General features: G+C 36.9%; 1 protein-coding gene and 1 pseudogene across 1 annotated transcript; one reads left to right on the plus strand and one right to left on the minus strand.

Moving 5' to 3' along the window:
• The first annotated feature begins 9,152 nt into the window (after positions 1–9,152).
• LOC113360556 lies at positions 9,153–11,008 on the plus strand (annotated as a pseudogene).
• A 9,170-nt stretch (positions 11,009–20,178) lies between these two features.
• Positions 20,179–23,868, minus strand: LOC113358498 (luminal-binding protein). The gene is made up of 8 exons (XM_026602091.1): positions 23,688–23,868; positions 22,806–23,073; positions 22,515–22,729; positions 22,189–22,431; positions 21,576–22,055; positions 21,301–21,455; positions 21,104–21,186; positions 20,179–21,005 (listed from the first exon to the last, which is right to left on the minus strand). The coding sequence occupies exons 1-8, from the start codon at positions 23,743–23,745 to the stop codon at positions 20,501–20,503; spliced, it is 2,007 nt and encodes a 668-aa protein (XP_026457876.1). The 5' UTR covers positions 23,746–23,868; the 3' UTR covers positions 20,179–20,500.

Genomic DNA, 23,868 nt, shown 5'->3' on the forward strand with positions numbered 1-23,868 from the left:
TCAATCAGGTTTGACTTACATAATTTACCACAGTGAGAGTAGTGGTCATTCTTAAGCAAATGTGTCGATTCTAATTTCCTAAGGCATTTAGGTTTAGTCTCACAACTTAATATTCGACACATTTGAAATCTATATGTTCCCACATTTGGAAGAAAACTATTTGGTGGGAAAACAAAATCAATGTTGGTATTATTTCCTGGGTTAACCACATCAACAAGAGGATGGGTTTCTAACAGTTGAGACTCTTGTTGGATATCATTAGGTTCTGGAAAACGAGTATGAAGATAATCTTGTAAGATGGTTGAGGCATTGATGTCAAGTCCCAAGTGAGGGACCTTACTAAGAGTTAAAGCACATAAGGATGATACTCACCCCCAAACTTAGAGTTTTCAGTGTCTCTAGATAGACTAGTCACAACTTCCCTAAGTTGTAGGTCATCAGATTCTTGAAAATGGGCAATTGATTCTTCTAAGTTGTAATCTTGCGGTGCATCCTCACTCACCTCTACGAGTTCATCTAAGACTATTTTTTCTAAATCGTATGACTCTAAAACAGTATTCTCAGGATAAAGCGGTTCCTCTAAACCTTTCTTGGTTTCGTAAACAAGACATACTACATCGTCTGAAACGGGGTATCTCTAGTCAAATCCTCGTCCTTTTGAATAGGTGAATAATTTTTAAAATTATTAGGATCTGAACCAGAAATAATATAATCATTATAAGGCTCAACTGGGGTAACAAATTCCTGATTACTATTCCCACACATTTCCGATTCTTCATCAGCACTATCTTCATCATCATAATATAATTTTTGACATTTAATAATTCTCAATCTTTGTTTCCAACTACATGGTCTATGTTTATAATATTTCTCATAGATCGTTAGAGGTGATTCCTCAATAAAAGTTGGAGTATCCATATATCGCTGCCCACGCATATAATCACCAAGATTCATTTCTGAAGACGTCTCTTGATAACGAGAATTTCTAGACATATATTCTCGCAACGTCATCTCAGGTGGCGTCTCCTCAAAAGGATTCATCACCAAAGAAATATAAACTACATAGGGATTATATACAATCACAAACAAGGCCGACTCGACTCCACCAAATCAAACCTAAAGATTTCTAGCAAACAAAAAGCATGATGGCTCCACTTAGATTGTTTCTAGACCAGCTTCTATCTCTCGAAGGGGAATTCGTTACAGTTTGAGCAACCCCTCTGGATCAATCCGAGCTAATGTGAGATGAAACTGAGGCGAGGGAAGCTCAATGGATCTTTGATACCCAAGGCCTCACCGGCGTTACAAGGCGGCTTGTTTCAACTCCCAGAAGTCACCATGAACTTTGAAGTTGCTTAAAAGGTAACCAATATCCTTCGAAAAATTTTCCTAACAAGCTCGATACCCTATAGGTCTCTTTCTAATCAGATTTTAAAGCTTGGGTTCGCGTTAGGTTTTGTTTTCCTAAAACGGGCAAGAAGGGAAAGGTGATGAAATCCGAACGCTTATCTTGTTTAGGCCAGGCCTTGCCCTTTACTAGGAAAATAAAGACAGTCTGGTTCGTCCTCAAACAATTATCACCTTAAGGCATACAGTAACTCGCTTGCAGGGGATTCGCGAGTGTTTCGATTGGACTTACCTCCCGTACCAGACGGGGGATGAACCGTTGTCGTCGACTCGGGCCACGACTCCTATGCTGTGTACGAACCCGAGGGGCCGAGACGATATAGTAATCGTCGTCCTTCCCTGCACACAGTTTATATAATTTTTTTTTTTTTTTTTTTTTTAATAATACCCTTCCGTAGGGTAAAAAAAAAGAATAAAGTCCAATTGTCCAGAATAAATTCCAAATAAAAAGTCCAAAAATTACAAAAATTATGAAAAATAAAGCCTATTTACAAATCCTAAAAAAAAATTATGTCTTTTTTTTTCTTCTCTTTTAGCTTTTAGCTTTAAGCTTTTTGTTCCCAAGTCCTTAGTATTCCACTTCGAACCTGTAAATCAAAGACAAAAAAAGAAACGTAAAAAGGAACAAATAATAGTAAAAAAAATAAAGTAATAAAAACCTAAAAATTCTACCTAAGCACAAATCCGCGTCGGCGGCGCCAAAATGATTTATTGATTTTTTGGGGTTTGTAGTAAATAGGATTCGTTTCAGACTTGTGAAGGAAATGAAATTTTTAGATTTATAAAAATTATATACAAAAATATTGACAAATTGGTAGAGAGTTACTGGGACTAAGGACTTGGCCAATTCTCATGCATATGGTACATTTTATTTATCCTTAACAATTATCGCTCAAAACATAAAATGTAAGGACTCTTATTTTGCCAATATAGATTCTCAGAATATTAGTTATAAATCGTAAGCATGGGACATCAAACATTTAAGCAAGCATGCCGCATCAAATAAAATGATAACTAATTAATCAAAATCATTTTTCAATTTTAAATCAATGCAAAAGTCATAAAAAGAATAAATTAAATTTACCAGAATGACGAAAATCGCCTCCTTCGTTGTCCCAATGTTGGGTAGCTCATCATGGTGAAATACCTCTCAAAATATTTTATTAAGCTCAATTGGTGTTTACAATAAAGAGAAGAAGAGAAAATGGTGTGAAACTGTAATCTGCGACGCACAAAAGGCGTCCAGAATAAACGATAAAATCTAATTGTTGTTGTCGCTATGGTTCTAAGACCCACACCTACGACCCACGAGCCACTGTCGTTGTCACTGTTGAAGAACGACGGTCTCTGAGAGTCTGTTCTTCGTGTTCTTCATCTTCATCAGCAGCATAAAACAGCAGCAGGAAGCTTGCTGTTCATGGTGATTTCTTGCTCCTCAGTTCTCCTCAAGCCCCCAAACTCTCGACAACCTTCTATGCTAACCCAAGAGTTATATTTATACACCTTTGGACCAAGAATAACTTCTCATTAATCCAAAAATTCTTCCCATTACTCGGCAGTGAATGAAAATATTCCCGATATGTTTTTTCTTTAATTCTCTGATTTGTTACGGATTGTTCCCTGTTTTATCTCTTCTCACGCGTCATCCTTGAGCTGTAGGGATTGTTTCCAGCCAATAGAATCAATCCATGCACGTCTCTTCCATCCAAGAATTCCAAGAATAGAATATTTTTCCTATTTTAGAATATCTTCCCTGATTTGATTACCACCGGTTATCTAACCAATTTTGACCGAATCCAACACCCATACCAGCTCTATCTAGGCCCTAGGAACAAACTCATTTAATTTGGGCCATTGAATCTCACTGAAACACCTTCAAATCCTCAACCCTAGTCACGGCAGTTCAAGAACAATTTTTCCCGCCAATTTTTGGTTTTTGAATTTGGGAAGAAGATGTCCTCCCCCTAACCAGAACTGGGGTGCGAATAGAAGCTGCCTTGGGGGTGACCTGGGGGTGCCCCTTAGTAATTAGGTTACCCCTTATCCAAAAGCGAGAGTCCGAATAACACTTGTCCTCCGGGGGTGCCAAAATCAACTTTTCGAGCCGAATTTTCCAAAAATGTTTATTTCCTAAAAATACATAAAAACACAATATTAGTACAAAAATAGAGTTCCAACAATACGGATATTGAGGACAAATTAGACACAAAAATGTCTCTATCAGTGCACAATTCAAGCTACATTAACTAAATTTGAGCCATACCTGAGTACCCCATATCTTCATCTTCTGGTTGTGGCTGATAAAATTCATCATTTGGGTCGTTAGCTTGAGTTTGGGGAAAAAACATTCATCATCTAACAAATAACTCATACCCGGATCGTTAGTAGTATTGACAAATACTCTAGGAAATGAAGGAGGTTCTGAATCTGAGGAGTTATCATCACATGAATCACTCATATCATGTTTAGAAAATTCAAAATAAGATTTCTTTGGGTTCAACCCTCTTCTTCTTCTTCTTCTTCTTCTTCTTCTTCTTCTTCTTCTTCTTCTTCTTCTTCTCTCTCAATAATTCTGATTCTAACATAAGTATCATGTTAATAACTCACTAATCTCTAATTAATCATTACATTAACACTAACTAATCGTTACACTAACAATGATTTAATTACAAAGGGCTTTTTTGGTATTAACAAAAAATAAAGATAAGGGATGACTGGATTTTACTTCAAATATCCACCCCCAAATAAATGAGTAGTCCCCCACCAAAATGGGCTAGTGCCCAAAAAATCATTCTTAAGAAAACAGTTGAAGTCCAAAAATAAAATGTGTAAAGAGCAAACGACGTCCAGCTCATTGTCTGTTTCATTACATAAATATGCTGATGGTGGAAATGACAGTGGCGATGAAGTTAGTAAGGAAGCTCATAAGTATCTGTCCACAGGAGAGGTTAGCAAGTCAGTGAACACTTCAAGTGAAGAAAATGATGATGCGGCATCACATACTAGTAGTAATGCAAGGAGCAATAATGATGCATCCAGTGATTCTTCAAATGTGGGAAAAGGTACATCGGAACAATTTAACACCCTTTACGGTAAACTTAAAAATTCCGTTCATCCTTCGGGCATTGTATTCACCAATCAAGAAACTTCTTTTGTTAAAGTTTCATTCTTAGCTTATGCTAACGCTTTTAAAGATGAGTTTGTGGTGGGAGAAATGGAAGAAAGTTGATTGGTCTTGCTTTTTTGGATTGGTTTGTACGGGCTTGCAATTTTTAAAATGTTTAACATAATATCTTGGAATGTTAACTGTCTTAACGACCCTAATAAACGGTCGAAGTTAAAAAATATTGTGAAACGGTGGAATCCTACTATTCTTATGATTCAAGATACGAAGCTAATCATATTGTGCGTCAATGTTGGGGTGCAACTCCATGTAGGTGGATTGCGCTAAATTCTTATGGAAGATCGGGGAGAATTTTGTTGATATGGAATTCGGATATGATTGAATTTGATGATTTTCTTGAAGGTATTTTTACTATAAGTATTTATTGCCGTAATTTGGAGGATAATTTTTTGGGCTTTCATTGGTGTGTATGGTCCTTGCAATGTGAACGAGAAAAAAATATTTCGTATGGAGCTAGCTACCTTGCATTGTTATTGGGATGGAATGCCTTTGTGTTTTGGTGGAGATTTTAGTGAGATAAGATACATGGTGGAGAGAAGAGGTTGTCGTAGAGCTTCGAACACAATGAAATTCTTCGATGACCTATGTAATGAGTTGGACCTTTTAAATTTGCCTCTTTCCGGTGCGAAGTACACTTGGAGTAGACCACCTAACAAGAAGAGCAAAATTGATCGTTTTCTTTTATCTTCAAATTGGGATAGATCATTTTCCAAATATCAACTTCAAGCGCCTTGCAAAACCTTTTTCGCATCATTTTCCTATTGAGTTATACTCAAAGGACTCGGATTGAGGTGCTTGCCCTTTCCGGTTTCAATTAGCTTGGCTTGAAGGAACTAACATAATTTCTCTAATAAAAGAATGGTGGGAATCTTTTTCTTTTGTAGGCACGGGTGAATGTTTTTCAAAGAAGTTACATGCTTTGAAGGAGAAATTGAAGATGTGGAATCAAGATGTATTTGGGAACATTGATAGGGCTATTGACTCGGCGCTTACCAAGATGAAAGAGTTAGATGAACGAGATGATGAAAGGGTACTTACCGAAGTTGAAGAAAACATGCTTGTGATGGCTAAAGTGGCACATCGTCGACAAAACATAATGTTGAGAAAAAAAGTCAAGAATTAGATATTTTAGGGATGGCAATCGTAACACCAAACATTTTCATCGAGTGGGGAAAGGTCATAGAGCTTTTAACAACATTCATAACCTTTATATCAATGGACGTTGGACCGAGAACAAGGAAGATATCAAGATGGGTATTGCAAATAATTTTGAGTTGGCGTTTAGAGAAATTTCAAACAACCATCCTAGAATCAAAAATATGTGTATAAAGCGTATTGATGAGAATGCAAGTAATTGGTTGGAGAGACCTTTTAGTAAAGAAGAAGTTAAGAATGCAATTAAAGATTTGGGAATTGATCGTGCTCCGGGTCCGGATGGATTTCCTATAAAGTTCTTTATTGTTTGTTGGGATTTCCTAAAAGAAGATTTTATGAAGGTTTTCGAAGAATTTCATGACCACAATGTTCTTCATTCGTCATTGAAAAAAAAAAAATTATCGCTCTTATCCCTAAGAAGGCGGGTGTAGAGGAAGTAAAAGATTTTCGGCCAATTAGTCTTATTGGGAGTGTGTACAAAATCATTCCAAAGGTTTTGGAGGAGCATTTAAAGGTATACCTTCCTACAGTAATATCAAAAACTCAATCTAGTTTTATTAAAGGAAGATAAATTCTTGATGGAGTATTGATAGCGAACGAATATGTGGATTCTAGACTTGTCAAAAATTATCGGGGTTGGTTTGCAAGCTTGATTTTGAAAAGGCGTTTGATAATGTGAATTGGAATTTTTTAAATGAAGTCTTGTTCAAAATGGGGTTTGGTGGTGTTTGGAAGGCTTGGATTAGAAATTGGTTAACATTCTCAAAGTTCTCGATTCTTATTAATGGATCGTCTTCCGGTTACTTTGGTAGTGAAAAGGGACTTCGTCAAGGAGACCCTCTTTCTCTTTTCATTTTTACTATTGTTGGTGAAGTCTTAAGTTGTATGTGAGTAAAGCACAAGAACTTGATCAAATCTGGGGGTTTTCGGTCAAGAAGGGTGGAACAAAAATTAATCACTTGCAATTTGTCGATGATACTATCATATTTCTTGATGCTAAGATAGAACAAGTTGATGCCCTACGTTACCTACTTCTTTGTTTCGATCTAACATAGGGTTTGAAGATAAATTTCTCTAAAAGTAGCTTATTTGGAGTCGCGGTTGAAGAGGAAGTTGAAAATTATGCTAACATGTTAGGGTGCAAGTTTGCGAGTTTTCCTAGTACATATCTTGGACTCCCTTTGGGCGGCAAGGTTGGAGGCACTCGAAAATGGGAAGAAAAAAAAAACTTGAAATTTGTGGGAAAAGAGTTACTTCTTGGAACGGACAAACAATAGCAAGAGGAGGTAAGTTAACTCTCATCAAAAGCGTTTTAGCTAGTCTCCCTATTTATTATCTCTCGATTTTTCTTGCTCCTTGCTCAATAACTAAGAAAATTGATTAAGTTGTGAGAAATTTCTTATGGGATGATGGAAATAGGAAAAGAATTCACACAGTATTGGTTTGAAATTGACTTCAAAACCAAAAGAAAAAGGTGGTCTTGGTATAATAAGAACTAAACAAGTGAACTTGGCTTTCCTAAAAAAATGATGGTGGCGCTTTTGAGTAGAGAAATATGCATTACGGAGGAAGATCATAGTTGAAAATTTTGGTGAAACTTTTACCGGTTGGGAAACTCTCCAACCCAAAAGGTGGTAGTTTGTGGGTTAATATCTATAAAGAGCTTGAAGATTTCAACAAATGTATTAGATTCAAGATTGGAGCGGGCAAGGAAACTCGATTTTGGGAAGACTCTTGGCTAGGTGAAGGAAGATTATGTGATATGTTTCCATTGGCATATGAAGCTTCAAGTACCAAGGAGTTTGTGGTGGCTAGTATGTATGAAGTTGGGGGAGACTGCTTAAGGTGGGGTTTTATGTCTAGGCAAAGATACTCTCAGTCCATTTCTCGTGAAGTAACAACTATATACGGTCAATAAACGGTTAAGGATTGTTTCAAAAAGGTGTTTTGGATAGCCGAGTTTGGCTCGGAAATAATCATGGTCAATAGACGGTTAAGGATGGTATTAGGAGCGATGAAGATGAAGGTGAGCCAAACTTTCCAATCGATGTTGTATGGAGCTTGAAGTATCCTTGCAAAATCAACTTTTTTCTTTGGCTCCTTTCTCATGATAGGATAACGACGGCGGATAAGCTGTTAAGAAGAGGTATGGATGTTTCTAGTTTATGTTGTTTTTGTAATGAAGACGATGAAACTAGCTCGCATTTATTCTATGAATGTTGGAGAACCCGGAGAATTTTGGATTACTTTGTCGAAGGATGTCGTTTTGGTTGGACTTACAATTCAAATGTGACTATAAATGTGAAGTCTTGGAAGTTTAATTGGGGTGACGAAAGACTTAGTAGAATTTGAAATAACATTTTGATTGCAATATGATGGTGTATATGGAGAGAGCGAAATGCAAGAGTCTTTGAAAACAAAAAGGAAAATTTGGTAAGCCTCATTAGAAATGTTAAACTACAAACGTTCTTTTAGGCCGAGTCGAACATAGAGATGTTGGGTCTAACGGCGAATATGGTGATTGCATTATGGGACTCTTTATTCCGGCGTTTGTAAGCTTGTTTTTTTGTTGTTTTGGATTTACCGGAATGTTCTTCGCTATTTTTTTCTCGCTTGTACTCATTGGGTCGAGGTACTCCTCTTAAATACTTCTTTTTTCACTGAATTTTCTTTGATCGATCAAAAAAAATGTTTCAAGACCAGTATTGCACAATTTACAACACAAATATGCACATATTTAAACATTCTGCCGCCTAAGGGGATTCCAAATTTAACTCCAGATGGAGTTAGCATTGGCAATTTAGCATACAAGCGACAATAACACTTGTGCAGAAACAGAGGTAGCAGTAAACAAAGCTAGTCTTTATAGATACCAGAGTCGATCTGTAAAAGGCCATCGAATGATTTTTTTTTTCCCTGAATTTAAAATAATAGCTTGAATCTCAATATGCCAAACGGGATCAATGAATTCGGATGCTAAGTTTAAGCTCCAAGAAACATCATGTTATAAAATTAATTTGAAAGTATGGCTATCATTTAGTGGTTCTTCTGCTTCAAAAACATTAAAAAAAAATGTGGTTCTTCAACGCAAGTACTATGGTTTACGATGATATAACCAAAAATTCAAACAAAAGCTCAAACACAAAGTAGATGCTATGTATCCTAGTTCTATAAGAAAATCACGTTTGTAAATATTCATGATTCGGTAAAGCAAATGAAAGTGAAAAAAGAAAGCATGGTTAAAGTTAAATCAAAAGGCAGAATTCGGGGTATATTGAAGTTTCTTCCACTACACTTAAAACTATAGCATCTACATCTAAAGAAAAGCATCAACCCTGATTTCAATTACTACTTCTTTACCCATGGTTACTGATCACAATTCATCATCAGCCTCCTCACCTCAGTCATGGAGAAGCCTAACAGTGTCGTTACTGCATTTCTCCTAGTACTACTTGTCGCAGTTACCCTTCTCAGAGGTATGTACACATACTTCGTTTTTTCTTGTATTCTAGAATCATGGCACCTTGATTATCAGTTTACTTGAAACATTGACCCAAGAAACAGCCTTTTACGCTTCTTACGGTTGCTATAAGTCGTCCACAAACAGTTCTCCGGTATAACTGCAAGAAATATATTTCTAGCGCAGTACTTCTAATCCTATACATTGGACACATTTGTCTCCATTTTTTTCTTTAGTACTTCAACGGTTCTACTGTTCTACGTTTTAAAGTGTAGTGATAAGATTATGGCATGTTTAATGCAGGGGTCCAAGGAACCATTGGTGTTAACTATGGTGCAGTTGCAGACAATCTTCCTCCACCATCAGAAGTTGCACGTTTTCTCCTCGAGAACACCATTATTAATCGTGTCCGTCTCTTTGATGCTAACCCCTTAATCTTACAAGCATTTGCTCATACTGGAATTGCAATCACAATTACAGTTCCTAACAAACTAATACCAGATCTAGCAAATTTACTTTTTGCACAGAAATGGGTTAAAGCTAATATCCTCTAGATCCCTTGCTATCCTGACACCAACATAATCCGAATATTAGTCGGTAACGAGGTTTTATCGGCAGCAAACAAACAACTCATTGGAAATCTTGTCCCCTCGATGCAGAACCTTCATACCGCTCTTGCTGGTGCATCGCTCGATAGAAGGATAAAAGTTTCTACCCCGCATTCGTTAGGAATTCTCTCCTCTTCAAGTCCGCCCTCAACAGGGAAGTTTCGAAAAGGCTATGACGATGCTGTACTTAAGCCGTTGCTTAACTTTTTAAGAGCTACGGAATCCCCTTTTATGATAAACCCGTATCCATTTTTTGGATGCTCAGCTGAAACACTTGATTACGCATTATTTAGACCCAATTCTGGTGTTTTAGATGAGAATACACAGCTCATGTACAATAATATGCTAGATGCCCAACTAGATGCAACTTTTTCCGCAATGAAACTTGTTGGTTTCACTGATGTCGATATTGTTATTGCTGAGACTGGCTGGCCATCTGCTGGAGATCCGTCTCAGGTCGGTGTTGATGCTAGAAGTGCAGCTCAGTATAACGGAAATCTCTTACGACATGTAACCTCTGGCATTGGTACACCTCTTATGCCCAACCGGACATTTGAGGCCTATATGTTTGCACTTTTCAACGAAAACAGGAAACCCGGACCAGTGTCGGAGAGAAACTTCGGATTGTTTCAACCTGATCTGACTCCTGTCTATGAGATTGGGATACTACGACCTACGGTAAGTCTTAACTATAAACAGTTCAATATAAAGATGTTAGCACTGCACAGCCCTTAAGATGTTGAGAAAACTCTTTTCATTCAGGCAAGAACATCAGTACCAGCTGCAAACCCAACTCCAGTTGCATCACCAATAAATCCAGTTCCTGTTAAGTCTAAAAGTTGGTGTGTCCCTAAGTCGAGTGCTGAACAGGATGACTTACAAAAGGACATTGATTATGTCTGTGGTTTGGGTGTTGATTGTCGGCCGATCCAAGAAAGCGGTCCATGCTTTTTCCCTGGCACTGTTCGGGCACATGCAGCTTATGCCATGAACATGTATTACCAAGCTATGGGACAGAATACTTATGATTGTGACTTTAAACATACAGGGGCCGTAACTACCATTGATCCAAGTATGTATTTCAAACTAAGAAAACGTCTAATTGAAGTGAATTTTCCTCTCCGCTAACACAGCTTCTAATAATCTTGTTTTCTCGTTCTGATTCTTTCAGGTTATGGAAACTGCAAGTATTAATGTTGCAAATGCAAATATGATAGTCAGAAGTAGACACTTGTGTGGGTTTTTGTATCTCAATATTTAATCTCTATGTATTTTATGATACTCATGTGAGCTTCTTGTATTCACAGCTATCATTGTTAAGTAGGTTTTAGAATGTTTTGCCATTTTCCATTTAGAACCAACCCATTTTGTATAAATGCTGAATTTATTATCAATACTTATTTAATCTCATGAAACAAACATAATAATAATAATAATAAAGTTATGAACGTCTTGTCAAAATTAAGGAACTATATACTATGTTTTTATTTTTGGAAGAGGCTTTCTCAAAACCAATTTTGGGCTGTCCACACAAGAAAAGAAAACTCAAAGCATATCAGGTACGATCACAGGTTCCAAACATCTTGAACCTCCTTCAACTTCTCTTCGAAATTCTCTTTTTTTGGCAGCTTGGTTCTCATCGAGCCATTCAAGTGCCTCATTTACAAAGGATTCGCTCTTCTTCTTTTCGTCTGCCTTTAATCTATCTTCAAGTTTATGGTTTTGCCTAATCTGGTTCTTTCAGATTATAAATGTAGGTCTCTGAACCGTTGCGAGCATTGATGCATGTATGCATCTCAGTGTAGACATCATAGCTCAAGTTCATCTCCTAGAAGGGTGATGAGCCACCGAGAGTTGAAGAAACCCTTTAAGTGAAGGTCGAGTCAATTAGTTGACCATCTGCAATTTGAAAATAATCAGATGTGGGTGAGAAGTCATGCCATGACGCCTATAGAAGATCCAAAACTACAGAAATATGAAGGTATATACTAGTCATCTGAAAACGATTTCACATCTCAACATTAGGCTGTCCATCCGTCATATATGGCCATTGTTTCACCTTCTCTTTTGGATCGCATGTACTAACTGAACAAAACTCAAATGGAGGTCCCCGCAGAAGCATAGGTTACTGAAAATTTATCAAATAGCTTCGTATATATCTGCACTGTCATACATTCAAAAGTACAAGGACTAATCACGAACTATTATTGAGAAAATGCTGGGGTGTTTTTATGCTTCTTTCAGAGAAAGATCATAATTCGTAAAAACTTCCCATGCTTGAAACAGCCACAGAACCTTTTCAGCACAATCATCTCTTGCCATGGCCCATGAGTATAATCCCAGGATCGCTGCTTCATGCAATTGGTATTGAGGCTGCACAAATGCTAGTTAAGCAAGTAAAACGTCAGATGAGTACTGCTGATCAAAATTAAGAAATAATTATATACCTTATAGTTCCTGCAAAAACCAAAAGCAAGGGATTACATTTTCACAGTGGTACTGCATATAACAGCAATATAGAGAACAAATAAAAACCTGGTTCAGCAGTATTAACTTTATCTATATTCGCCTATCTAAGTCCTAACCAAACTGATGATATCAATCTCTGATGTAATTTTCACATTCCTCTTACCACATCAAGAAACCAGGCGTGCCCTTGATGCACAATACAACTCAGCACTGGCAACAGATGCTAACCAGATTTCTATCGAATACACCGGACAACATCCGACTTCATTATTTTTATGCTCAAAGAAAGAAGTTTTAAATTTTCATTTAAACTAAGTTCCAGTGTCACCCCCACTTTTTTCTGTTGTCCGAGCAGAAAATAATTGTTGCGATGTCAACTCCTACTTCTTTTATTTCAGTTAGCTTATTAGCTTAGTATTTAATTTCTTTAAGTACTTAGTATTCAGTTTCCTGGTTTACGGATTTCCTTAAATTAGTTTGCTTGCTTATCAAGTTTATTCAGCTATATATAGCTCGAGTCTAAGCTTGTAACGAATGATTTATCAATATTAAGAAGTTTATTCAGTTCGTTCTACCAAAGCAGAGGATGTTAGAGCAGTTCCTATGGTAATGTTTAAACTCAAAATTTTGTTGAGCCACGTGGATGGTCAAACGGGTTTCTCCACAATGGTAAAGCAGGGCAAAATGAACAGATTTGGTTTTCTACGACCCCACTAGTATTTCTTTTTAATATAAAATGTTTTGTAGGATAAAGATGAAAAATAAAATATAATATCTAAGTGAGATAAAATAGGATGAAGTGAGATAAAATAGGATGAGGTGAGATAAAATAGGATAAAGTGAGATAAAATAAGGTTAAAAAGTAGTAAAATAATCAGGTATTGTACTTAGCGTCAATCCAAGAGTCGCGGGCGTCAATCCAAGTGTCTCTGGCGTTTTTTGCATGAACGCGCGTCATTTCTTATGACGCCAGCGTTGGTAGAAATATCGTCCGTCGTTACCACAGACGCGCGATGGATGTTCCGACTCGATGTTCAAATCAACAGATTTGAACATCCATTTTTCATGTTTGTTCATTCCATAATGGGAGCAAAATGAACAAACTCCAAGTTTATTCATTCCATAGGAATTGCCCTTAGTCCCGGAACAAAGGGCTTTATCCTTGTTTTTCTAGTTCTTTGCAGCTTATATCCAGTGTAAAGGTTTAGAACCCTAACACCTGGATCAGAGCAGGTTTAGATCAAACCCTAAATTCACCAAAAAAAAAATTTAATGGGTGAAAATTATAAAGAGAATCTGAAACTAGTAAATGATGGCATTACTGATATGTCTAAAAACATTGATAACTTAATTACTGCTTTGGAAAAACAACAACTTCAAGAAGACGAGAGGAGCAAGACCAAGGCTGTTGAAAAACGTCAACAGAGAGAAGAAGAACGAGTTGCTCGTAAACTGGAAACAACTGAGAACAACACAGTTCTAGAAGATACTATTACCACTAGCATGACTACAGCTTTAACGACTGCTCTCAACACTCAGCTTACACGAACTACAACAACTATCAACACTCGACTAACCGCTTCGCTTCGTGCAGTTTTTGCTGAATTTCTACCTCAGTTGATCACTAATAATGGTGGTGACAATGGTCCTCCTCCACCTCCTCCTCCGCCTCCACCCCCACCTCCACCTGCTACCAGAGCCAATACAATCAATCTTAAATTTCCTACCTTTGATGGAGAGGATCTTGATGGGTGGATTTTTAATACTGATCAGTACTTCAGTGTGCATCAAGCCGAAGATGCCCTTAAAATAAACCATTGCTGCTTCTAGTTTAAAAGGTGATGCTAATGTTTGGTATCGATGGAAACAAACTAAGGTCACAATTGTGACTTGGTTGGAGTTTTGTGCTCATGTTCGTGCGCGTTTTGCACCTGAGAAATTTGTTGATGCTCGTCTGGATATTATTACAATTAATCAGGTTGGTGCAGTAAGAGAACACATACATGTTTTTGAGAAGTTATTGAATTTTGTTGACTTTCCAGATGACTACTTGATCAGCTGCTTCATTCGTTCTCTCAAACCTCATATTGGTAGTGTAGTTAAATTGCTTGCACCGCAAACTTTGAATGAACCTTTTACAAAGGAAATTCACCATGAAGAATCTTATGCAACAGCTAATAAGCTTCCTACACGCCAACCTTATCGTCCTCCTACACTTCTAGTTGAAGCATCAACTTCTACTACTCCAATCAAGAAGCTTACACTTCCTACTGGTTATAAGAAGTTATCATGGGAAGAGAGGAAAGAAAAACGCGAGAAGGGTCTTTGTTTCAATTGTGATGTGCCGTTTAAATCTGGACATAGTTGTCCTAATAAGACGGGCTTCTTGCTTTTAGAGATGGATCCTCATTATCCTGAAGGCATCACTGAGATTGAGCATACCACTGAAGACCACCAAGTGGGTGACAATCTTTCTCTTTTGGAATCAACCCCAACTATCTCTCTTAACTCACTTTTGGGTTCTATATTTCCTAATACTATGCATATCACTGGTTATGCCAAGGATCGACCTCTCACAATACTCATAGATTCAGGGTCTACACATAATTTCTTGCATCCTAGCATAGCCAAGCAATGTGGCTTTGCAGTTTCGTCTACTGATATTGTTTTACGTGTAACTGTGGGTAATGGTGGTCATTTAAACACTAAAGTATCTTGCAATGTCCCTATTCAATTACAACGCACAATTTTTCATATTGATTTTCATCTGGTGGAGATTAGTGGTTGTGATGCAGTATTGGGAATTCAATGGCTACGCACGTTGGGAGAAATTGTTTGGGATTTTAAAAAATTGACTATACAATTTAGCATTCAATACATAGCCGTCACATTAACTGGTAACCAATCATCATCTGTAATGATTATGGATGTTTCTCCAATGCAACGTTTATTATCTACAGAAAACTATGGAATTTTATTTGAACTAGTTGCATTAAATACTTCTGCCGCCAAGCATTCAGAATTGTTACCTGAAATTAAACAGCTGCTCTCTACTTTTGGTGACATTTTTTCTACTCCAACAACACTGCCTCCAGAACGTATACAAGATCATAAAATTTCCTTACTTTCGGAGACTGGTCCTGTGAATGTATGCCCTTATAGATACCCACACTTTCAAAAAGACGAAATTGAGAAAATAGTGGGTGAGCTGCAACAAGATGGGTTCATAAGTCCTAGTTCTAGCCCCTTTTTCTTCCCCTATTCTTTTGGTTCGAAATAAAGACGGCTCATGGCGCATGTGTGTAGACTACCGTGCTCTTAATATGATAACCATCAAAGATCATTACCCAATTCCAGTAGTGGACAAATTATTGGATGAATTACATGGTAAGAAAGTCTTTACTAAGTTAGATTTACGATATGGTTATCATAAGATTCGTGTACATGAAGCAGACATTCCAAGACATCTTTTCGTACACATGATAGCCATTACGAATTTTTGGTCATACCTTTTGGGTTATCCAATGCCCCATCAACATTTCAGAGTTTAATGAATCATATATTCCGGCCTTACTTACGCAAGTTCGTCCTGGTTTTCTTCGATGATATTCTAATCTACAGTGAGAATTTTGATGATCATATCAAACATCTAGAACTGGTATTTGATGATCATATATTCTAATCTAAAAAAAAATTCGTTAAGGAATCCAAATGTACTTTTGCACAAAAGTTTGTTGGTTACCTTGGTCATTTGATTTCATCTGATGGAGTTTCTATTGAGCCAGAGAAGATGCAATGCATTCTTTCATGGAAGATTCCTTCTACAGTTAAAGAACTTAGAGGATTTTTAGGCTTAGCCGGCTATTATAGAAAATTCGTGAAGGATTTTGGAAAAATCAGTGCTCCTTTAACTCAGCTACTTAAAAAGGATGCATTCAACTGGACGGAAGAGGCAACTGTTGCTTTCAAATTGCTTCAACGGGCTTTAACTACTACGCATGTTCTCATACTACCTGATTTTTCGAAGGAGTTATATTTGGAGTGTGATGCTTCTGGTAATGGCATTGGTGCTTTGTTAATGCAATGTGCAAGGCCTATAGCTTTCTATAGTAAACCTTTATCTGGTAAGAATCTTAACCTATCTGTTTACGACAAAGAAATGCTTGCCATTGTTTCTGCTGTGAATAAATGGAGACACTATTTGCTTGGTCGTCATTTCAAGATTTATACAGACCATAGAAGTTTGAAGTATTTCTTGAAGCAACGTCTATCTTCGATTGAGCAGCAGAAGTGAGTTTTTAAATTATTAGGCTATGATTATGAAATCATTTATCGCAGTGGCTCGACAAACAAAGTTGCAGATGCTTTGTCTCGACTTATCAATCCCCAACTATTGGAAATAAACACACCAATTTTCTCTGGTGTTAATGACATCATTGCGGAATGTCAAAATGATCCAACTTTGCGTGCATTAATTGATCAGTTGCAGCTCAATCCTAACATTAAACGTCATTAATTTTACGTCAATGGGGTGTTGCGTTATAAAGGAAGAATTGTGGTTGTTTCTTCTTCAGAATGGTGTAAAAAACTTCTTCATGACTTTCATTCTACTCCATTGGGTGTTTCGGGTTATTTGCGAACTTTCAAGAGATTACAACAAAATTTTCACTGGTCTGGCATGAAGCATTACATTAAGGAATTTATTCTACACTGTGAGGTTTGTCAACGCAATAAAACTGAAGTTGTAGCTCCTCCTGGCCTTTTAAGTCCACTAACAATTCCTTCAGATGTTTGGATTGACATCTCTATGGACTTCATAGACGAATTTCCACTTTCTAATGGTAAGAGTTCAATCTTAGTAATTTTTGATCGTCTAACAAAATATGCACACTTTGTTGCATTGTCTCATCCATATTCTGCCAGTACAATAGCTGATTTATTTGTGCGAGAAGTAGTACGACTTCATGGGATGCCAAAGACCATCACAAGTGACAGAGATCCTGTATTTATGAGCTATTTGTGGGAAGCCTACTTTACAATGCAAGATACACAACTTTGCAAGAGTTCAGCTTATCATTCCCAAAGTGATGGTCAAACAGATGTTAGGAATCGTACATTCGAATGTTATCTTCGATTCTTTGCGGGAATGAAACCAAAAGATTGGTTCAAATGGTTAGCATGGGATGAATGGTGGTATAACACCAGCTACCACTCTGCCATTAAGATGACACCATATAAAGCTCTTTACAGCCGTCCTCCGCCAGCAATTTTAGCTTATTTACCTGGGTCAACCCCTATAAATGATGTGGATTTAAACTTACGTGCCAGAGATCACACACTCAAGCTGCTTAAGTCTCACTTATCTGATGCAAGGGATCGAATGAAGAAATACGCTGATTCTCATAGAACTGAACGACAGTTTTCAGTTAATGATTTTGTTTATCTCCGTCTCCAACCTTACAGACAGATAACAGTTGATAATCAGTCTTTTTCGAAGCTATCACCTCGTTTTTATGGTCCTTTTAAAGTTCTCGTTTTTATGGTCCTTTTAAAGTTCTTGAGAAAATTGGAACTGTGGCATATAAACTGGATCTGTCTATCACTAGTAGAATACATCCAGTATTCCATGTTTCACGGTTAAAACTGAAGTTAGGTCCTACTGTTACTGTTGAAGCTACATTACCTACCATTATTGACTATGATAAATGGGAGCCAGAAAAAAATGACAGGAAGATGTATAAGAAGGGAAACCGGGAAACCGAGCTGCTACAGAGTGGTTGATCAAATAGAAGGATCACTCCAAAGACGATGCACACTTTCCACAGTTAGAGGCTCGAGGACAAGCCTTGTTTTAGGAAGCGTATTTAATATAAACCTTGAATATTTTGACTGAACCCTAAACACTAGTGACAAAAATAAATACGCTGCAACATTCATGAATACAGCGAACATGAAAATATAACTAAAATTATTCAAGCGTTTTTAGGGGCCACTCAAAAGGAATTAGGGGCCAACAATAAAACAAAAAAGGTCACCCAATCCTAAATTGTGTTCACCCCTTATCTTCCATATTTCGTAATGACAAAATTACCCTTCGATATTCGGTAGTTTGAGCAGGATTCGGATGATAAAAAAATTTGAGGGATTTTTTTTTCTTTTTCTGCTTTTTCGAACTTTGGTACAATCATAATCGGTAGTAAAGTGTGTTACTTTAACTTCCGAATGTATATTGGTCCCAAAATGAGATTTTTCCAAAATCCTTTAATTTTCGACTTTGGTGCAACCATAATCGGTAGTAAAGTGTGTTACTTTAACTTCCGAATGTATATTTGCCCCAAAATGATATTTTGCCAAAATCCTTAAATTTTCGAACTTTGGTACAACCATAATCGGTAGTAAATTGTGTTACTTTAGCCTCCGAATATATTCATTTTTTGAATCTTAGTATTACCATAATCGGTAGTAAATTTGACTTCCGAATGTATATTGTCCCCAAAATGAGATTTTGCCAAAATCCTAAAATTTTCGAACTTTGGTATTACCATAATCGGTAGTAAAGTGTGTTACTTTAACCTCCGAATATACTAAATTTTCGAATTTTAGCACTACCATAATCGGTAGTAAATTTAACTTCCGAACGTATATTGTCCCCAAAATGAGATTTTACCAAAATCCTAAAATTTTCGAACTTTGGTACTACCATAATCGGTAGTAAAGTGTGTTACTTTAACCTCCGAATATACTCAATTTTCGAATATTAGTACTACCATAATCGGTAGTAAATTTGATTTCCGAATGTATATTGGCCCCAAAATGTGATTTTGCAAAATCTTAAAATTTTCGAATTTTGGTACTACCATAATCGGTAGTGACCTCCGAATATATTCAATTTTCGAATATTAGTACTACCATAATCGGTAGTAAATTTGACTTCCGAATGTATATTGGCCCCAAAATATGATTTTGCCAAAATCCTAAAATTTTCGAACTTTGGTACTACCATAATCGGTAGTAAAGTGTGTTACTTTAACCTCCGAATATACTAAATTTTGGAATTTTAGTACTACCATAATCGGAAGTGAATTGTGTTAATAAGTGATGCTTATTATCTGCCGATTGTGTTCATGGCCTCAAATTCAAATTTTCAAAACTTAACAAAAGTTTCAAAATTTTCTACTTTCACAATCGGTAGTTAATGGTGTTCATTATCTATCGATTGTGCGTAACTTTTTGTACAGAGAAATTTAATTTTTAGAATCAAGAATAATCGGTAGATATCGATCAATTTACCTACCGATTATGGTTGATGTTCTTAAGAAACGAAGAACATCAACCATAATCGGTAGGTAAAGTAGATTATTATCTACCGATTATGTTTCTGCTAGTGTAAATCCAAGAACATCAACCATAATCGGTAGGTAAAATAGATAGTTAACATCAACCATAATCGGTAGGTAAAATAGATAGTTATCTACCGATTATGTTTCTGCTACTGTAAATCCAAGAAAATTTTCGGATCAAATTTTTGATTTCAAGTAATCAAATCCTAATTTTGAATCACAACTACTATCATCTATTCGTTTTGTTTGTTGAACTCCTTTTTTTTTTATGTTCTAAGTTTCAACTTTAAGGTTTATGAATGGGTTTTAATTTTAAACAATCAATCATAACATTTGTTTGATCGATGATCTTTGTTTTCAATCAAAATTAAAATGATGGAAAAAAATTTCAATGGGTGGAAAAGAGAAGAAGAAGTGGAATGATATGATTATGAAAATAAAGGATATAGGTTTAGATTTAGTATAAAGGTGAAGGACAATATAGACAATTTTTATTTTTAAGACATCCCTTAACCTCCTTCAATGGATGGGAATAAAAAGGTGGCCCCTAATTCCTTTTGAGTGGCCCCTAAAAACGCTAGGCAAGATTAGTACTTGGCAAAAAGAAAAAAAGTTTTTCCTTTCGTAAACAACAAAATGTGTAGATTATACTCTCTTCATCTCCGAGAAGAAAAGGAAAGGAGAGAGATTCACGATTCAAACCATAAGGGTTCAGTATTGGCGGTTGACAGTTTCTCTAACTAAATTTTCCCTGCATTAGTCAAAATATTTTACTGAGAAGAGGAATCATTTCCCAGTTCTAACTATTCACTATGGTTCTCTTCTTATCTCAGAAAATCCTGTCACGGTTCCGTAGAAGTTTAAAACATTCATCTCTTCAAAGCTCATCGTGTGAATCATCATCTTCTGCATCTTCTGATGCAGCTCCACCAGAAGGTCCACCAGATCTTTGGTAAACAGCGGTGATGATAGGGTTACAGACAGCCTCGACCTCCTTGAGCTTCTCATCATAATCCTCCTTTTCAGCACTCTGGTTCTCGTCGAGCCATTCAAGTGCTTCCTTCACAGCAGCTTCAATCTTCTCTTTCTCTTCAGATTCCAACTTTTCTGCAAGTTTGTCCTTGTCACCGATTTGGTTCTTCATGTTGTAAATGTAGGTTTCTAAACCGTTACGCGCATCAATCTTCTCTTTGACCTTCTTGTCTTCTTCGGCAAACTCCTCTGCTTCCTTAACCATACGTTCAATTTCCTCCTGGCTCAAACGACCTTTGTCATTTGTGATGGTGATCTTCTCTGCACGCCCAGTCCCCTTGTCTTCAGCCTTAACGTTTAGGATACCATTAGCGTCAACCTCAAATGTTACTTCAATTTGAGGGGTTCCCCTGTATTTTAGAGTAGAGTAATCTAGTTAATACTTCTGCCAGGATACCTAAAAAACATAACAAGGAATAACACTAACTACTAAAGAAAGAACAATTACCTTGGAGCTGGAGGAATTCCAGTAAGGTCAAATTTTCCAAGCTCCCTACAGTCCTTTGTGAGACTCCTTTCACCTTCATAAACCTACAAGAAATCACAAATTACATCAAAATATATTTCCGAAGTTGTCTTTTCAGAAATTTTATTCTTACCCATTAGTAGTTCAAAAATCAAGTATGCTCTAGAGTATTGTGATACCTTGATAGAGACAGTAGTTTGTTGATCCTGGTAAGTGGTGAAAACTTGAGATTTCTTGGTAGGGATAACTGTGTTCCTTGGAATCAACTTGGTCATAACTCCACCGACAGTTTCAATACCAAGGGTGAGGGGTGCAACATCCAACAGAAGAATGTCTGTATTAATAAAACATAGAAATATACTCAGTCACACGTGAAAAGTAAGGGGGAAGAATCTGCTGCTTTTTGTTTTCTGCAAATACTTTAATCTCAGTTCAGTAGCACAGTAGATAGTACCTTTGGTTTCTTCACCACCTTCTCCACTCAAGATACTTCCTTGTACAGCAGCACCATAAGCAACAGCTTCATCTGGGTTAACTCCCTTGTTGGGTTCTTTACCGTCAAAGAAATCTTTTAGGAGTTGTTGAACCTTGGGAATTCTCGTACTACCACCAACAAGAACAATCTCGTCGATCTGGTTTTTCTGTAAGCCAGCATCGTCCATTGCCTTCTTTACAGGTCCCATGGTCTTTCTGAATAGATCATTGTTCAACTCCTCAAATCTAGCTCGGGTAAGTGGTTCAGAGAAATCTAAGCCATCGTATAGGGACTCAATCTCAACTCGGACCTGGTGCTGGTTACTCAAAGCTCTCTTGGCACGTTCACACTCCCTTCTCAATTTTCCAAGAGCCCTGTTGTCCTTGCTGATGTCCTTGCTGTGCTTCTTCTTGATCAATTTGATGAAGTAATCCATTATTCTGTGGTCAAAGTCCTCTCCTACAGAATGGAACATTAAAGCACATAAATCACTGTATACAATTTGAGCAAATGAAACGGAATTCGACAGTAAAGACTGTTATAAAAAACTAATATTACATAAATGAGAAGGCTAGCATGTTAAAAATATTACCTCCCAAATGAGTGTCTCCATTTGTGGCCAAAACCTCAAATACTCCATTGTCAATTGTCAAGATACTGACATCAAAAGTTCCACCACCAAGATCAAAGACAAGGATGTTCTTCTCGCCACCCTTCTTGTCCAAACCATAGGCGATAGCGGCAGCGGTTGGTTCATTGATAATTCTAGCAACATTAAGTCCAGCGATAACGCCGGCATCTTTAGTTGCTTGCCTCTGGGCATCATTAAAGTATGCTGCACATTCCAAAAATAAATAAATTCAGTATCCATATCAAAGCATATCACGTATCGTTGCAACTATTTTGAGCTTTTCTTACCAGGGACGGTAACAACAGCATCCTTAATTTTCTTCCCAAGGAATGCTTCGGCGGTTTCTTTCATCTTAGTTAGAATCATAGCACTAATCTCCTCGGGACTGAAGACCTTTGTCTCTCCATCCTTAACCTTAACCTGGATGTAAGGCTTTCCATCCTTGTTCACAATTTTATATGGAACAAGTTTCATGTCCTTTTGCACCTCTTTGTCATCAAACCTGCCAAGAACTGCTTGTTAAATTTCCCACAAAAGTCACATTGATGAGAATAAGAGACCAGTTATAAATTATTTACTTTCTTCCGATAAGCCTTTTGACATCAAAGATGGTCCTCTCGGGATTAACAGCTGCAAGATTCTTTGCAGCCTCACCAATAAGTCTCTCGTCATCGTTGAATGAAACCCATGATGGAGTAATCCTGTTTCCTTGATCATTTGCTATAATTTCAACATGGCCATTTTTGTAAACACCAACACAGGAATAAGTTGTACCAAGATCTATTCCAATAACAGTTCCCAACTTGGATGCTTCCTCTTTAGCAATGGTAAATGCAGACAAGCATCCTGTAAAAAAAGATTGTACTCAACATTAGCACAATTTCATGATGCTCAGAAAAAAACAAGAAATTTCCCAGTGCTTAAACTAATACACTCTACAAACTAATGCCAAGGAAATTACTACAAACGTTGGTTATAGAATCCCAACATTACAATGTTTTCTTCAGACAATTGCACTAAAACCCTACATCATTTCTTATAAGCTTTAAACCATGAGAATAGGATAAGAAAATCAACAATGCTAACCACATGAGAATAGCTGCCGCCTGCCAGAATTAAGAGCTCTTTCTAAGGAAAAAAATTAACGTACCAATATCCCAAAGGCAAACTTTCAGGTCTACAAGTTGTCTTCAAATATCACAATTTCGAGCTTAAACATAATAAATTCTAATGAAAACCTGACAAGTAACACGAGAGATCTACAGTTTTCGCAGTAATCAAATCATGCGACACTAAAAACCTTGATTCGATCTATGCAGATAGACGAATTCACCTAGATCTAAACAATCCAATCAGATCTACCACATTTAAAACCAAATAACAGTAGAATCACATATCACTGATCAAATTTCAAAAGCATTCGTAAAGTTATTAGATCTGGATCAGAAAAATAAACTTACCACATAATACGATTGCTAATAAAATCAAAGAACTGCGACTCCTCCAAGAGCCACCCATGACTGTTTTAGATTCAATGAAACACACACGGACAAAACGTAATCCTTGGAGAAAATATTCAGATTTTGTTGTTGCGTTCGGTTTTTTTTCAAAATGTTTCAGTAGAGAACATGAGTAAACAAA

The sequence above is a fragment of the Papaver somniferum genome, chromosome 3 (assembly GCF_003573695.1).
Source record: "Papaver somniferum cultivar HN1 chromosome 3, ASM357369v1, whole genome shotgun sequence".
In the NCBI taxonomy this organism is placed as follows: Eukaryota; Viridiplantae; Streptophyta; class Magnoliopsida; order Ranunculales; family Papaveraceae; genus Papaver; species Papaver somniferum.

Coding starts and splice junctions, on each gene's coding strand:
- LOC113358498 (XM_026602091.1), bottom strand. CDS start 23,745: ATGGGTGGCTCTTGGAGGAGTCGCAGTTCTTTGATTTTATTAGCAATC. Junction 21,187..21,300: donor AAACTACTGTCTCTATCAAG/GTATCACAATAC, acceptor GATTTCTTGTAG/GTTTATGAAGGTGAAAGGAG. Junction 21,006..21,103: donor GGAATTCCTCCAGCTCCAAG/GTAATTGTTCTT, acceptor TCTAAAATACAG/GGGAACCCCTCAAATTGAAG.